Source organism: Brienomyrus brachyistius, chromosome 1, assembly GCF_023856365.1.
Source record: "Brienomyrus brachyistius isolate T26 chromosome 1, BBRACH_0.4, whole genome shotgun sequence".
Classification (NCBI taxonomy): domain Eukaryota; kingdom Metazoa; phylum Chordata; class Actinopteri; order Osteoglossiformes; family Mormyridae; genus Brienomyrus; species Brienomyrus brachyistius.
This window is the reverse complement of record NC_064533.1, coordinates 29,987,654-30,004,376: the sequence shown is the minus strand read 5'-3', so window position 1 is coordinate 30,004,376 and position 16,723 is coordinate 29,987,654. Positions and strand designations below refer to the sequence as shown.

General features: G+C 45.1%; 2 protein-coding genes across 3 annotated transcripts; one reads left to right on the top strand and one right to left on the bottom strand.

Moving 5' to 3' along the window:
- Positions 1-1,611: 1,611 nt before the first annotated feature.
- rtcb (RNA 2',3'-cyclic phosphate and 5'-OH ligase) lies at positions 1,612-7,890 on the bottom strand. Its single transcript, XM_048984806.1, has 12 exons — positions 7,655-7,890; positions 7,270-7,348; positions 7,067-7,134; positions 6,881-6,980; positions 6,407-6,563; positions 5,455-5,611; positions 4,023-4,182; positions 3,587-3,762; positions 3,157-3,345; positions 2,344-2,454; positions 2,139-2,258; positions 1,612-2,030 (listed from the first exon to the last, which is right to left on the bottom strand). Exons 1-12 carry the CDS (start codon positions 7,745-7,747, stop codon positions 1,923-1,925), a joined length of 1,518 nt encoding a protein of 505 aa, XP_048840763.1. The 5' UTR covers positions 7,748-7,890; the 3' UTR covers positions 1,612-1,922.
- A 281-nt stretch (positions 7,891-8,171) lies between these two features.
- Positions 8,172-16,041, top strand: fbxo7 (F-box protein 7). 2 transcript variants are annotated; one of them, XM_048984926.1, is made up of 10 exons: positions 8,172-8,355; positions 9,539-9,667; positions 10,046-10,274; positions 12,926-13,165; positions 13,534-13,678; positions 14,354-14,437; positions 14,612-14,707; positions 14,993-15,169; positions 15,253-15,290; positions 15,394-16,041. In XM_048984926.1, exons 2-10 carry the CDS (start codon positions 9,546-9,548, stop codon positions 15,706-15,708), a joined length of 1,446 nt encoding a protein of 481 aa, XP_048840883.1. In that variant the 5' UTR covers positions 8,172-8,355; positions 9,539-9,545; the 3' UTR covers positions 15,709-16,041. The 2 variants fall into 2 exon arrangements, with proteins under 2 accessions (XP_048840883.1, XP_048840799.1); XM_048984842.1 differs by having other exon boundaries at positions 9,536-9,667.
- The last annotated feature ends 682 nt before the right edge of the window (positions 16,042-16,723 follow it).

The window sequence follows — 16,723 nt, the reverse complement described above, 5'->3', positions numbered from 1 at the left end:
GTAAAGACAGTGCATGATTCTGGAATGTACGCGGTTACCTGCTAAACACAGGCTTATCACTGTGGAAGTTTGTGTTTTGAATGGAATGGAATTATCACAAATACCTCACGTGGTTGAATATGTGCTGTAAAACTTGTTTTCAACACTAATGAGTTTTACAAACCTGCAGAACAGGCGTATTCATTTTAAAGAGGGCCAGTTATAGAAAAATTCATCAAGCAAAAATGTAAAATGTCATCTTAATCTCAACTAATTTTGTAATAACAATAACAAATTATCTCCTTTATGGTCAAGTAGATGTATCCTCTTGTACTGGTCTGAAGGGGTGCAACACCTAACAGTCTTCATGGAAGACTTTCTTCTCATCGTTGAAGACCCTTACATGAACTAGCAGCTGAGCACTGATATGAGTGGACTCTACAGCTAAGTCTACACAAAGTGTCATCTGAATTGTTTCAAGCAGCTGGAGTAGGACAACCTGGGTTAATATTGCAGTTCTCTATGTAGCTGATGATGCTGTTTTCTGTGCTTTCTATTATACTCAAGATCAGTGCTTTGTCTCATAGTAGTGCTTCATATTGCCACTTGTTCTCAGAAAGTACAAGACAAACTGGTTTTGAACTGCTAGTGGGAAGAATAAAGTAGTAAGGGTCTGCCCACTCTTTTCAGAGTACGCCATGTGAAATTACTTATCTTTCACTCATTTTCCTGTCATCTTTTGTCTCTCGTCAGTGAGTCTCGTCACTCACTAACAATAGTTGATCAGAAAGCACAGATTTTGTTTGGTGAGCAGCAACACTTGAGATTTCCAACGCATGCAACTGGCCTGTGAGTTTCTTGGACTGCTAAATAAAGTGCTACAGAGGTTAGAAAATACATCAAAATCCAAAAATTCAATAATTTATCAGTCCAGGTCCAGATTGGCAGGTTGAGAGATTTTATCCACAAGCCATCAGGCTACTGAACTGCTGACACTAACATCCACACACTCATTACAATCACACACATACCACATGGGGTACCCTGATCCCCCCCCCCATTATTATTTTTTTCTTTTTTTCCCTCTATTGTACAGCACTGGCTTTTTTTTCTTCTTTAAAATGATATATTCATTTTATTTTTATACTTACTACTTCCATTCTTTTATTATGTTGCTTTGTTTTAGTTACTGCATAACAGGTCAGGTAACAGACCAAGAATTCCATTATTGGTAATGATGTTGCATTCTTATCCTATATGTCAATAAAGCTTAACTTGATATTCGGTGCTGCTTCATTTCCAACCTGTTACAGGATTACGTTTAGCCTGGGGGCAAATGTGGGATGCCTTAGTTTGCAATGCCTTTTATGGAAACACACAGTCGTAAAACCGTTTAATGCTGATTGCAGCAATTAGGGTAACTAAAACAGCTCAATCAAGTTCTCTGGATACATAAAACTGTCTTCAGAGCACACACTACTATTCTGTTTATCTAAAGTCTTAGCACTTGCTTTAAAGCTTCTGAAAAGGAAGCATTCCTTCATCAAAAGCTACATCTCTGAGTACTGAATATAGCAACTTAACAACATAACTTAAGGCCTGCATGTCAATTTTGAAAAAGTTACAAAAAAATTGTCACCAATTCTCCATGTTTATTTTTTTCCTTAATCTGCCATCACAAAATGAAAGTCAATTCGGTATCTGTCTATATACAGCTTTTTTTAAGAAAACCAAGGATTTCCTCATATTCTGCTAACTTAGTTCAAACCAAGTAAATATGTGCATTTAAATCAAAGTGCTCAGCTCGGCTTACTAGATCACAAACCGATCCCGGATGGGAACCCTGCTGTCCCTGTCATTCCTGGCCTGTAGCGGCCGCTAGCTCATGCACGGAGCCCTCTCTGGATTGGGTGCCTGCCCTGATCGTAGCGGGGGCACAACCTTTATCCTTTAATCACCGCGATGGGCCTCAGCTTGATGGCCTTCTTGCTGATACCAGCATTGTGGCACGTGTTGACCACATCGGTCACATTCTTGTATGATTCAGGGGCCTATAAGGAGTAAAAAGCAAAATTAGCGGCTGAATACTGGATCTGCTTTGGTGATGATGTACGGCAGCCATTGGCATGGGCAGCCATGATCCCGCGAAACGGGCATACCTCCTCCATCACCAGTTTGGGTGAGGCAACCCTAATAGCGATGCCCTTGTCAGCCAGCTGGTCCAGCACATCCTGGAAGTCCAAGTTGCGGCGTGACTTGGCCCGAGACAGAGCGCGACCCTTAGGGTGGAGGGAAGAGAGGCAATCGAATAAGCTCCAGTATAGCCCAGAACAGGTAAAGGGCGAGGGTAGAGCCTGGACTCACAGCGCCGTGGCAGGTGGTGCCGAACGTTTCCGTCATTCCCTGCTCGGTGCCTGTCAGGACGTAGCTGCAGGTGCCCATGGTTCCGCCGATCAGCACGGGCTGTCCGGTCAGCTGGTGAGAGGGAGAGCAAAGGGTGAGAGTGCAGCGAGTAAATGCACACGGGCCTGGGACACGTCAGGCTGGATGGATGGATGGATGACTCAGTAACTCTAATCCTCTAACCGTGAGCAGATTCTCTGCTCAGCTCTGCTGCTCTTCATCACGACTTAACTGATAAATTCTTCAAACAGCCACCTGACTGACGGGACTGCAGAAGCCTAGAGTTTGCTGAGCCCTAACCTAAACATTTGTTGGTTGTGCATTTTGAAACAATCTGTAAATGAGGGTGCAGGCTGAACCATTCCAAATGTCATTAGTTTGACTTTGTCATATTTTAATTGAGGTAAGGGGCACATGCTGATTACAGCACATCACAGGGTGATTTCAGCACTCACTACACAAAAAAACCACCTCAGGCATGAGAACCTGAGTGCAGCCATGTGGCGGGTGACTCCTCAGCACCACACTAGTCCAAATGGACTGGAGTTTTTTCTGGCGGCTGGAGTGCCAATCCTGCCACCTACCCTCAAATTTCCCTGTAAGTTGGAGGACCTCCTTTATTTAAAAGGACAAACCAACAAACCTATATTTTAATACAGCTCTTCAAATTCTCATTGCCATGCTACAATCTCAATCAATATTCAGCAGGTCATCGTTTTTACTCCGTTAAGGTTGGAGTTTAATGTTCCACTGGAGATGTACTCATGATTCTACCTGGTAGTCGACGGGGATGAGTGGATGGTGTGGGGGGAAGGCGCGGGTGGAGCCTTTGCGATGCACCAGCAGGGTCTTCTGCTTGCCGTCCACCATGTGCTCCTCCACCTTGGCAATGTTGTGTGACACGTCATAGATGACATGCATGTCCAGGTCATCAGGAGTGGTGCCGAACACCTTGGAGAAGGCCTGCAGAAGAAAAAACAAACAAAACACAGCCACACTGACATCACACGGTGCCGCAGTACTAGAGGGAGAACCCACATGGAAAATTCCAGAAGGTGGAAAAAGACGAATCTCTTATTTGATTAATATCTCAAAAGATCAAAGTATTTCAAATATGATCAATATTGTCAGAAGGAATATAATTATTTAACTGATGCACTGATATCCCAATGACATCATTCAGAGGTCCTTGAATCACACCTACCTGTCTGGTCAGGAAGGTCATGGAGGAGCGGTTGACCCAGGCATAATTGCCAGCGGCCGCCATTCCCTTCAGGTAGTCCTGACCCTCTGGGGACCCGATGTGAGCACATGCCAACTGTCTGTCATTGACTACGATATTATCCCTCTTCATGGCCTTCTCCATGGCAACCAGAGCATCTACGAGGCACATAAATTCAACAACATCCTGCAATTGGACCAGCTTTCCAGAACCAACAGGAGAGGTTTGCTCATCCAAACCCATCAGTTTGTCTATCTCTACAGACACCAAGCAAAAAGGGTGAGATTTTGCACTACAATTCAGGTCATCCTCACAGGTCAGACTGACATGTCTGGTGGTTGAATTAACTTTGTTCAAATGATCCAAAGAGGAATATAGTAGAAAGCTGTGAGGAGCTTCCAGAGGAACGCAGACCTACCTGTGGCTACCTGGTGCCCCAGGCCACGGCTGCCACTGTGGATCATCACACAGATCTGCCCCTTATGGTCGATGCCCATCTTCTTGGCAGCATAGTCATTGTAGATTTCATCCACCACTTGTATTTCAGCATAGTGGTTCCCCGCACCTAACGTCCCCAGCTGGAAAAGGAAACCATAATCATTACCTGATTAATACTCACTGAACCTCAACATACAGCCAGACTGCCACTGCAAGCACAATAACGATTAAAAGTCAGCAGGGGCATGGCAGAATAAGCATTGCCCTAAAGAGTCAACCTGTGTGCCACAGCATACAATAAGGATGTAAAGACACATCTCGACGAATCGATTACTGAGGTGGCGATTCAATGTATCAACCTGTAACAGCAGAATCAATTTTTGGGGGGTAAAATAAACATTCTGCTACTTCCAAGTTGCGCACCGTCACATTCACATGCTTCAAGTAGAGGCAGAGAAGTTGTAGTGCCAGAGAATTTCCGGAACATAGGACGGCAGGGGAAGGTTAATTAATATTCATAAAGGAACTGCTACCGGATGGTCTTTATGTTACAACTTTTTGGAAACTTGTCCCTGTTTTGTAGCACAAAGTCATTCGTTTTTTTTCCCAATCCGATCTGTCAATCTTGGCCAATACCGCCGGCCGATATTTAAGACTTATGGGCATATAAAATTAGCAGGCCCTAATTAGAAGTACTTGGCCTGCAGTGCTTTTAAATGCTTTTAACTTTCTGTGCAGTTCAGTACTTGACCTTTTGGTGTTCTTTAGGGTTTGTAAATGTTGAATTAATAGGGGTTGTAAATATTAATACGATATGGACATTAGTCTCCCTGTAGTTGCTCTAATTTACCAGTAACTGTACCATTTATGATTTAGCCAGCTGGCTCAGCGGCTCGGTTCACGCATTTAATGTGGCTGGCTGGCCTTCTGCGTTCCTCTTCATTTCCTTCTCTTTGGTGATAGAGTACTGGGATTTATTCGCGATGCAGCCCTCACCACATGGTTTAGCTTCCAGTCTATCCATGTATTTTTCTCTACCTTTGACTCCAACTTGCTTTCGGGGAGTTTCTCTAGGGCTCTGATAAACCGAGGGTGGCACAGGCGACTGTGCCAGCCTGCGACAATTTATTATAACAATGAAAAACAATGTTCTGAGATTCTGCTTTCTTTGTATCCCGTTAATATCACGTAATTAAGTTCCCACAGTAATGTGTTTTTTTCAGTGAAGTTAAAGGATAGAAATTAGGTTACTGAAATAATCAAATTGAACTGAGACGGGAATGAAAGATACCTGATGCATCAAATAGTTTCCACAATAACCAACATTGAATCACCTTGGGACCAGTCATTTACACCCCTATGCGCCGCAGCATGCAGGGTACCGGGGGGGGAGGGGGGCGGTGTGATGATACCTGCGGAAGCCCCCTCTTCTTAGCTTTGGAGGAGACCTTATTGGGGTCAGCCTGCAGCATGCGGCCATACTCTTCACAATGCTCCTTGTCCTCCGCCCAGGCATAGCCCTCCCGCAGGGACCAGTCCACCCCCATTTCCAGCGCCTCCTCCAGGTCCCTGCGAGCCACAGCAGAAAACAACTTTATATAAATAAAAATAAAAAAAAACAGTGCTCATACGACACACACACAAATTTGAAAATAAACGTTATGTCTACAATCCTCACAAATTTAAATGTCCATGTCCATCCCCAAAAAAAAAAGGTGTCCTTCAGGCACAGGTACCCTAAGCTACATACGGAACTGGAGAAAATAAGAGATTATAAAGAGATGTGTGATACTGTAATGGTTTTAAATCAGAGTCATTCTAAGGTGTCATTTGAGTCCCTTAAACAAGGAAATACTCTGTATTTTATTTGTGACGGAAAAACAAGTCAACATTTAGAATTAGGAAATCAGTAATTATTGTTGACACACCTCAGCACACAACAACAAAATGTGTCCTCTGCATTTAACCCATATGTGACACTTTGGTACAGCAGGGGCCAGCTAATTCAATGCCCAGGGTGCTTGGGGGCGGAACCTTGCTCAGGGTACCTCAGTGGTGCCTTGCTGGTCGGGGATTCCAAACAACAATCTTTCAATCACAAGTGCGCGTCCCTAACCATTAAGCCACCACTGCCCTCATCCCTGCCCTTTATGAGTAGTGTGTGCTGTCTGGTGAAGCAGACAGACCTACAACACACTAACCCCAGTAACCAAGGGCAAGAGCGTGTGTGACACCCGACCTCATGAGGCTGTACACCCACCCCCAGGAATATAAAGACTCAATTCGCACTGCCCATTACAACCGACGCCAAGCACTGTGGAGCCGGACCTCGGCAGGTGACGGGTGTCGAGAGGCATTGCTTACTTGGCACCCATTGGGATGACACCCTTGGAGCCTACACCCACAGGAATGTGGTCGAACAGGGCCTGAGCCAGCTGCTCCTTCACCGGCTGCACATCGCCCTCGTCCAAGTTGGTGCGCAGCAGGCGAACACCACAGTTGATGTCGAATCCCACACCACCTGCAAAGACGCCAAGCCAACCCAGGTCAAAGTCAATTAGATAAGCTGACAAGAGAACATGCCTGCCGGATGTCACTCATAAGCGTGGCACAGGCTGTATTTCATCATAGGCCACTAAATCATACCTACTGGACACATGCCTCATTTACATCTTAAATAGCCCTGCTTTACAACAAATGCAAATTTATTTTAAAGAAATTTGTATTTCTCCCGAAATGCAATTTAAATAGCAAATTATAGGATATAAAGATTCTAAACAAAAAAAGCCCTTCACCAACCATTGATTATGTTAAGGTACACGTGTAATTAAGATATACCCGGTGAGACAACTGCAGTGGGATCGCTCATGTCAAAAGCGGCCATGTTTCCTATGGCAAAACCGTAACCGGAGTGGACATCAGGGAGACCAATGGATTTCTGTTTACAAAGAAGTGGAGATCACATTAGTAATGTAAAAGAGTTTTCAAATTATATTATATTTTCCATTACTCGCTAAGCCTTACGTGCACTATTCCCGGGAGAGCCGCCACGTTCCCAATCTGTTTCATAGCCGGAAGGAATCCACCAAAACCTGGGGGAAAAACCCACACGCCGACCACCTGCATCACAATTTTAATTAACGCTGAGATAAACAATACAGCCATTACTTGCTTGTCTATTTAGATATGAAAATTGATATAGAGGAGAAATGGTAAATAGCAATTACCTCCACCTCGGCTGGCATTACGCAGCTCCTCAAACATTAACTTCTCGAGAGAATCGTTCACGTAGAAAACCCCTTCCACCTGGAAATCAAGGCTGGCATGTATAAAACTGAGCAATCTACCCACACTAGTTGACTTCGCTCAAGTTTTCACCCAGATTTCAACTAAACCTCATTAACGAACAAACATTAATTTACAAATAAAGACCGATGTTTTTGCAAAGAGAGCGGACACGAGAATACTTTCGGAGTCTTACGTATCACCGAGCGTGCAGTGTGTTTCCCAAAAGCTCGCATTAGCAATATTCGTGAAACGCAGCCCTGGTTAACTATATCGACCGACAGAGACACCATAAGTAACGCGACCGACCACGTTAAAACTACCCACCTTCATATTGGGAACAAACCCCTTCCGAATGCGCCAGCAATTTTGATCGATCTTGTCCAGGTACTGTAATTCATCGTTGTAGCTTCGACTCATTTTTATAACAATCAGTCATACAAAAATTACCGAAAAAAAACCCCCAATAACAATCGCCCAATACACCAAATCTCTCAGGCAAACTGTGTGTCTAAACCCACCCACGGCGCTTCTTCGATAGACTCTGCTCATTTACAGTGTCAGGCTACGGACACCTTGATTATTCAAACAGAGCGAGCCTTAAGCAAAACGCTTTATGTGCTACAATGCGGAAATGTGATAATACACAGAGCACAAAATACATAATTCGATGGGAAAGTAAATTGTGTGTCACTAATCATTGACCACAAAAAATGGCATGTCTTAAAGAAATTGTCATGTCTTATAGAAATTAGTTTTATCCATAGATTCCCCTAGTAGTACCCTGGTGACTTGACACCCAGGGGATTTTGACTTAAAGATATTCGTACTGTTTGGCCCTCGTCGGGTTCCGTAGTTGTAAGCTATCATCTGGCAGATTCTAGAGTTCTTGCAGTTGCGTTTGTTTTTCGACACCCAGCATCGCAGGATTTTACCCTGCCACACACCTTTATGACCGACAGAAATATTATGCAAGTGCTGATGTTTTATCAATGAAGCGTTTCTTTGCGTTGTAGTCATCAGAAAAAGTAAGTGCATTTCGCTCACTAGGTGTAAGTCCATGTCAGACTATACTGTAGAGTTTCACGAACTTTCTCTTTTTTTTTTTTTTTTTCTCGATGGTGATGCTTAATGTTCCATTTAGCAGTTTTCTTCTCATATGTAACCCACCGTTTGAGGTACGACATGTTGTGCTATTTATTTTGCTTTGATTTTATCTGAAGGTGGTTAGTTGTGCCTGGTTAACAAAACTGAAAGAAACGAAAATGAAACTGTTTAGTAATTTTATCTCGTGGCTATTCCAGAATGCCGCTGACTTAGTATGTTTGTTTTTGCACTGTAGTTTACTGCATTTTACGAATTTGCCAACATACAGTTTTGAGTAGTAGGGTTTAGCTTATGAAATATCTTCCTGGAGCCTTCTATATTTTCTACAGTAAGGAAGAAATAAAAAATACTGTTTATAGAGATGGCTGTGTTCATGAGTTAATTAGGAACGTCAGGCTTGCTTCTCTGTAGGTGAAAGAACTGGGTGTTGAGATGAGTTCTTTCCACAAAAACATTATTGTGGTCAGACTGCAGAGTGCCACACGGATCCAGAAGTGTGACCTGATTCAGAAAGAATTTAAAATTAACAGATAAAGAAATATGAGAATCTTTTTTGGGAATGCTAAGAGTTGAAGTTGAATTTACACTGTGCTAGGGGGTCAGTGTGTGCTGTATAGCAAAGGAATGGCCCTTGCATGTGTCAGGACAGAATATGTTTTGGCATAGTCACATGGCAATTGGAGTGTTTCTCCGCTAGAAGGGATGCTGGTCATCAGGGAGTTGCTGTACTGCAGGTTGGTGAGGACCGGGGCCTGGGACAGGAGCCTAGCTGGCAAGGACCCGGCTTTGTGGACGCTGAGACCGGAGGGCGTGTGTTGGAATAATGAGCAAAGGAATTAGGGTGATGTCACTGTTTCAGAGAGAGGACTTTGCATTTCTTTGTAGCAATTTGATTTACATGATATCAGAAGTGATATTTTAAGCTGATCCCTGTCCCATGTGAAATTCAAAATAAAACACAAAAGGCTGAGAAATGCAGAGGCAGTGAATCCTCCAGCCTTTTGTTGAGGAGAAAAACTTAAAGCATATTTGCTTTCGTTTAATCAACTTCCCAAATGTGTACGTGTCCCTGCTTGATCTCTCTGCCGTCCTGTATCCCAGCAGCTGGAACATGAAGCTCCGCGTGAGACTGAACAGACAGACGAGCTGCCTGGACTTGGATGGAGATGAGCCCACACTCACGGATCTATCCATGCAGGTCATGGAGGTCCTCCTCCCGTCCTGTGGCCTTAGGTCAGTCCATCTCTGCCGATTGCGTTCCACGGGGACCTCCCTCTCTGCTTTGCTTATCACTGTGCCAAACGTCACTCTCTGCATTTCTTTGATAGGACATGTGATGGGTGGTATACGTTGCAGACTGCAAGCATTTTAAACGATCATTTTAAACCAAGCTTGATCCCTCTGTCACTTTAAATATTGGGACGTTCATTTTGGATAGTGTGCAGGTTGTTTGTTTCACTTGCAGGAGGTATGCTAGTTTTATATCCTATCGCAATGTGACTGCTTCAGCCTTGCAAACATTTAGGCAAAAAAAAGGTCACTTGAGCAATTAAATCCTTTTAGAGAGTTGCAAAGAGAGAGATGATTTTGGACTCGTCTTGTCTCCTGTAGCCCAGATACTGAGTTCACACTCTCCCTGAATGGCAAGGAGCCCCTCAGTGACTCTGGCCAGAGCCTCTCCTCCTGCGGGATCGTGCCAGGGGACTTGATATGCGTTATTCTGGCCCAGTCAGACTCTCCAGTCTCTACGACGGCCCCTGATTCCCAGAGCGGCAGTGTGGACCAATCCAGAAAGCTGCGTGTGGAGAGCCAGCCCCCAGCCACACAACGTTCAGGAGAGGTACGCTCTGTATGCCTATCATTAGCCTGCCAAGTTGTAAATAAAATGGCTTATGGGTAATGGAGTTCATCCATCTATATTCTTCAGCGTCACATCGGGGCCTGGAGTCTATACCAGGCAGTTTTGGGCTGCAAGTTGCTGTACACCCTTGATGGGATGCCAGTCCATCACAAAGCCATATACACACAATCATGCACTGTGGGGATATCAGAGATGTCAAAACCACTTAAGGCCAATCAAAACTTCAATTTTCTGCATGCCATTATATAATCCTTGTCATCAGGGGTCTGACAGTCTGTGCGCATGCACCCCGGTTTTTTATATCCCAGTAGTTAGTTTTGTGCATTGTTGCATGTCAGCTGTGCTTGCGCACGGAAATTCATTTCGATTCAGTTTATTTTTATATATGGTCTTTTGCAAACCCAGGTGCTTTACATGGCTGTACTACATTCCTACATGATTTGTACACAATAATTCAAAAGGAAGGAAAAGGGGGAGACAGAGAAATGGAAGAAATTGATTATGTGCCTCCAGTAGGTGGCAGAAGAAGAAGAGTAGTTGTAAATGTGGACACATTTGATAAGCCGTCGTGCAAGGAGATATACAGTATATGCAAGTGCTTCCATAACTCATTACTGAAAGAGCACAAAGACCTTTTTCTGGTGCATGAATTTGAGGAAAGAAATTGACCAAGCACTGGAGAATGAACAGAATTTCTGCAGGCAGAGATAAAAATACATTGTTTGATATGTTCTGCACTACACGAACATCACAAATACAATGGGCTTTAGTGTTGTGCTTTTGTATGTAACGTGAGTTTCTTTGTTGTTCACTTTTTCACATTATGGTTAAACTGTTTAGCAGGCTTGGGTGGTATCTAATATTCCATACCTTTGATACATAATATGATATACGGTATTTTCAAAAGCAGCACTTTTCTGGCGTTTTGAAATCTTGGCGATAAACGTGGGAGGGGGTCCTGGCTAAATGTGCCAGCAGAAATATCATGGTATAAAGTATTACCTCCCAATTTTACCCATTTCCCCACACTGCTTGTGTTTGTTGCAATGAATCTGCCCTCTGGGGGAATATCATTGCACCTATGGATAAATGTTAGTATGTACTCAAAAGCCTGCATGCACAGCCATAAAGTGGATTGTAATGGCACGCAGAAAAGTAAAGTATGAACTAGGCTTTACATTCTCACAAGTTTATTAATTTAGATATATTACTTGAAATGCTGCAGAAAAATATCTATGAAGTACCTAGTTTAACAGCGCAAAAATGCCAACTAGGGCTATCACTATCGATTATCAATAATCAATCTACAGCTTAATTTCAGGATTAAGCAAGTAATTTTTAAATTATATAATATATATACATTGCAACTGGATCAAAGTAGGAACCAACCACCCACCCACTCACTCACACATGCAGTCAGTTTAGTTCACAAGTTGTATGTTTTTGGACTATGAAAGGAAACCAAAGAGTCTGGCGAAAAGCCACGTGCACACAGGGTGACCATGCAAACTCCACACGAGGCGAAGAATTTGTCACAAAAAGACATTCATCTTCTGCTGTGTGGGAATACTCTGTATCTCAGAGAAATTATATTGAACAAAAGCAAGTGATTTCTGCGCAAGGCTTCGTGTCTGTTAGCACAACACACGGCAACGCCCGAACGTATTTGATGGACTCTGTTGGTAGTTCTATTTGGTTATATATTTAATTTTCAACTCCTAAATATTGCAAAAACTTCAAATATACCAATGCAATTTTTTCCCGTATCATTCAGCCGTACTGAAAACACACAATACACTCACAAAAAAATATTATATGGTTACGCACCATACGCACAAGATTATATGGCTAAGAGGCGGGGCTATGCTACTCTGAGAAGCTAAATGGCACACAGCTTGTATTTATCTTTGGCTAACCTCACAATAATGGGTGAGTCCGTCAAACCCGAATGTCTATTTGCATTGCAGATGTTCTGTGGTGATATTTAGGTTGCAATACTGACAGACGACTGCATTTTTATTCACTATTAATGTGAAGTGCTTCCACGCAACAGAGGCTTTCACTCGTTTTTTGAACCCTCGTCAGCTGTGCACCGTCTTCCTTCCAACATATTCTCAAGAAATCGAGAAGGCAAATTTTAACCGATGCTTTTTAGTAATCGAGCAGTCGTGACAGCTCTACTGCCAACCTTCAGCTCTTTAGCCACTATGCCGCCTGCTGTTCTAACAATGCAACGGTCTGTATTTGAGGTGTGTCAGGCTCCCCACAGCAAGCTCCTCCCATGTACACTGTCCCACTTACAGCAACAAAAATCTCACCAGTGCCAAAACGGCAGTCAGCTGATGCAATCGGTGGCAATGCTGGCCCCGCCCACCTGGCGGCGCGGGGGGGGGGGGTGATTGTGAGCATGCTGAGTCATGGGCCTGTGCTGGCAATCTGGGGCAGTCAGACGCTGTCCATTGGGCCTGCATTACTGAGTAATGACGATATAGTTTCTTCCTGTGACATCCCCGGTAAACGCACTGTGCCTGTAGCTGTGTGTAAAAGTTCAATATGTTTGGTTTACATGTGTATATTTATCAAAGTGGTTCATTTTAGAAGCCCCCACTGAGTGTTATCGTGCATCTCAGGTCATGCAGTCCAGTAGCAGCTGCCGGTTTGTGACGGCAAGAGAGGAGCAGGATGATGCAGGGGAGGGGTCTGTGTCACCCCCCGTCGCGCTGGAGCCCATGCTGTGCGCCGAGGCCGAGGAGGGCGAGGTGCCCCATTCGCTGGATGTGCTTCACCACGCGGCACAGAGTCGAGGCCCCTGTGACTCGCTTGTGGTGGCCTCCCACCTTCTGGTGCTTGAGACGGGCTTTGTCCCTCAGGTAGGTGGTGAGTCGGGGACACCAAAGCACTGACCTCAGGGAGGTACTTGATCCTGAGTAAAATAGCCTCAGGACATCTCTGGCAGCCTAGAATGAAAGGATGCCCGCAGGGCTGCCTGTGGCTGTAGCATGAGATCCAACAGACCTGGTAACTGGCAGCACTGTGATTTAATATCATCTAGTTTGGAGATATTATTCAAAAGGCAGTCTGCTGGTGCCAGGGATGTGACCCCAGTAACATGGTCTCCATGGTTTACCGGATAACCATGGTGCATCATGGGAGCCTGCAGATACCCCAGCCAAGAGACACTAATCCACATGTGCTGTGTAAGCGGGAGGTCTGATTATGCTTTTTCTGCGTCTCCCAGGATGCAGAGGGAAAGCCCAGTGAGATGCCGCCTGGCTGGAGGGCCGAGGGAGGGGTATACAGGCTGCGGTACTCTCACCCACTCTGCGAGCAGAGTCTGGCCACGCTGGCGGCTGTGCCCATGGGGAACATGCTTGTCATCAACGGTGAGCTGTCCTCACCAGCTGGGGTGTCAGTGGTCCGCCCCAGCCACCTGGGGTTCTGCCCATACTGTATAGTGGAGAGCAACGGTTTATTTACAGCATAGTAAATTTCCTGTCAAGAAAGTAAAAATCCAGACCAAGATTTTGTTTCAACTAACAAGTTGAGCATGATGAGTCACGGAGAACTCTGGTTGGTTGAAATTAAATCATGGTCTGGATTTTTTACTTTCTGGACCTGAACTATCCATCTCTGATAAGAAGAACAAGATTTATCTGAATACTGTTTATTCTACAGATAACATATATCCATCCATTCATCCATCTGTTTATCCCATAGAGTGAACAGGCAAACCCCACACTCACTGAGCTGGAGCCCAATTCATACCCAATATTCTGTAACTGCTGGACCAGTGTTTCCCAACCCAGTACTCGTGGACACACAGACGTCCACATTTTTGCTCCCTCCTAGTTCCAGGAGCAAAAACGTGGACTGTCTGTGGGTCTCCATGGAGCACTATTCTAATAAATTGTTCATGAATACAACAGCAGATGCAAATGCTGTGGCTTTGGGTCGAGTTCTTTGCTTGGTGTGTATAATACCTTTTAAACTCCTGTCCTGTGGAAAGCAGGCTTTTAGTTGGGCTGCCCAAGGGACTAACGGCTAACTGCTCTCTGCAGCCACACTGAAGATGAAAGAGGGTGCGGAAAATGCCAAGAAGCTGCTGCTGAAGCCGTCGACGTACGTGACGGACGCCTGGGCAGGTAAGCCTTGCAGGCAGGGTAAAACAAGAGGACCCTGCCCTTCCCACAGGGGCTGTAAGCAAGCTTGTTCTTATGGCTGATATGTAATACGGATATAGGAACAATACCGGGGAGGGGCCTGAGGCTTCCAGAAGATTTCACCCCTTCGTCTGTCTGTCTGTCCGTCCATCGCAGGGGAGAGTGCCGCCATGGCGTACAGAGACCTCAAGCAGCTGTCTCGCCTCTTTAAGGACCAGCTTGCTTACCCGCTGATCGCATCCGCCAGGCAGGGTGAGTCAGTCTTGCGTCTTTCATACATCAGCAAAAAGTCCCTCTGGAACTACAGCTAGAGAAGAACTAAGCTCACTTGCAGATCTGTTACCAAAGGATGAGCGAAAGACAAGTAAACGTTTGCAATATTTTACTGTACTGTTAACAGTATGCAGTTATTTTTTATTTTTTAGTCTTTGTTGTGTTTTGTTGTTGTCACATGGGCCTGCCAGACCATGTTGATTGGCTTCTGCTTGGGCTGTGTGGAATCCCTATGTGCTCTCTGTCGCCCCCTGGTGTCCCCAGCCATGAACCTCCCAGCAGTATTTGGGCTGACCGCCCTTCCCCCGGAACTGCTGCTGAGGGTTCTGCGTCTGCTGGACGTAGGGTCTGTGGTGTCCCTGTCAGCCGTGTGCAGAGACCTCAATGTTGCCACCGTGGACCCCTCCCTCTGGAGACACCTGTACCGGCGTGACTTCAGAGGTAAGGTGGACATTTTGACAGCATTATCTTTTGTAAGAAAGAGCTTTTATAGGATCTGAATGACGCCAGCCCTAACATTTCAGATCCAACAAACAGAGCTCGGGAAACAGACTGGAAGGAAGTGAGTAGCTGTCGTTCTGCAAGTGGCCTGTGATTGGATGGCTGGTTTTCAATGAATGCCTTTGCTGTCACTCTGAGTTGTAAACCTATTGCTTTCCTCACAGCTCTACAAAAAGAAATACAAGCTGCGACGAGAGGAGAGTCTCTTCCGGCGTACCCGGCTCTTCCACCCGATACCTCCCCAGCCCATGCCCTTCAACCCCTACCCTCATACCCCCAACCCCCTGTACCCCCCAGGCATTATTGGCGGAGAGTACGATCAGAGACCCAACATCCCATTCAGCTATTTGCCCCGCCCACGCTTTGACCCCATTGGTCCACAGCCCGGACATGGCCTTGACATGGGAGTTTCCATTGGCCGCCGTTCGCTAAGGCCCTCAAGCAGCCGGTCCTCAGACATCAGGAGAGGTTTTATTTAGCACGACGATTAAATCTCAAAGGATTCTCTCAGTGACATGTACGCGCGCCAGAGCCGTTTGTGTGAATCTTTGCTGCCCTGAGGAGTTTGCCTGGTTCACAGCCCCTAGGGCCCGGCTGCTTTAGCCGTGTGCTACGAGCGTTCTGAGAGTTTAGCCTCTGTTCATTCCCTGCTTTGCAGAAGTAACACTGGGTGAAGAAGCGTCTCCTGCTGCAGGTTTACCCCTGATGCCTGGTGTGCTGCGTACAGCAGTTTGAGGGGAGCATTTATGGTTTCATAGGTCTTTGCGTGAGACATTTGCCATTTGCTTTGAATAAAAGACAGAAGGCTGAAACTATGCAGCACCGTCTGGATTCCTGTTCCCCTTAGAATGTGTTTCTTATACTTTCACACAAGTAAATTTCACCAACTCAACTTACTGAACATCTTTTTTTTCATTTCCAGTAGTTTATTCTTCAGGTTTGGCCTTTTAATTTATATTCTTTGGGGTAGTATTGTTACCTCACACCTTCGGGGTTAGGTGTTTGACTCTATCTGCCCTCTGTGCATGTTGAGTTTGCATGTTCTCTCCGTGTTGCAGGTTTGCTTCTGCAGTCTGCATGCATACAGCCAGGCTGACTAACAGCTCTAAATTGCAGATGAATCGATAGAAGTTACAGTTACTCCTTTATGTGAAGGTTTTATCCAAAGCAATTTAGTCGAACACAGGACCTTTGTATTGTCAGTGCAGTGCTCTTCTTGTGAATGACAATGTATTGATCCCAGGAGGGGGCAGAGCTGTTGTTTCACCATACATTTTCCAATAATGCAGGGATGTCAAACTCCAGTCCTGGGGGGGGCGGAGTCCTGTGTAGCTTAGTTCTTTCCCTGTTCCCCCACAAACGATTCGGCTCAAGAGCTGTGTGGTAATTAGCAAGGAGTTGCAAAGCGATAAATCAGGTGTGTTAAATGAGGGGAAACCCAAAAATGTGCAGGGCTCTGGCCGCCCAGGACTGGAGTTTGACATCCATGCAATA

Excerpts from the sequence above, each read along its gene's own strand:
- rtcb (XM_048984806.1), bottom strand. The coding sequence starts at position 7,747 with ATGAGTCGAAGCTACAACGATGAATTACAGTACCTGGACAAGATCGAT. Across the intron at positions 6,564-6,880 it reads CACTGCAGTTGTCTCACCGG|GTGGTGTGGGATTCGACATC; the intron begins GTATATCTTAAT and ends GCGTCTTTGCAG. Across the intron at positions 2,259-2,343 it reads GCACCACCTGCCACGGCGCT|GGTCGCGCTCTGTCTCGGGC; the intron begins GTGAGTCCAGGC and ends CTCCACCCTAAG.
- fbxo7 (XM_048984926.1), top strand. The coding sequence starts at position 9,546 with ATGAAGCTCCGCGTGAGACTGAACAGACAGACGAGCTGCCTGGACTTG. Across the intron at positions 14,438-14,611 it reads CGTGACGGACGCCTGGGCAG|GGGAGAGTGCCGCCATGGCG; the intron begins GTAAGCCTTGCA and ends CGTCCATCGCAG. Across the intron at positions 15,291-15,393 it reads GGGAAACAGACTGGAAGGAA|CTCTACAAAAAGAAATACAA; the intron begins GTGAGTAGCTGT and ends CTTTCCTCACAG.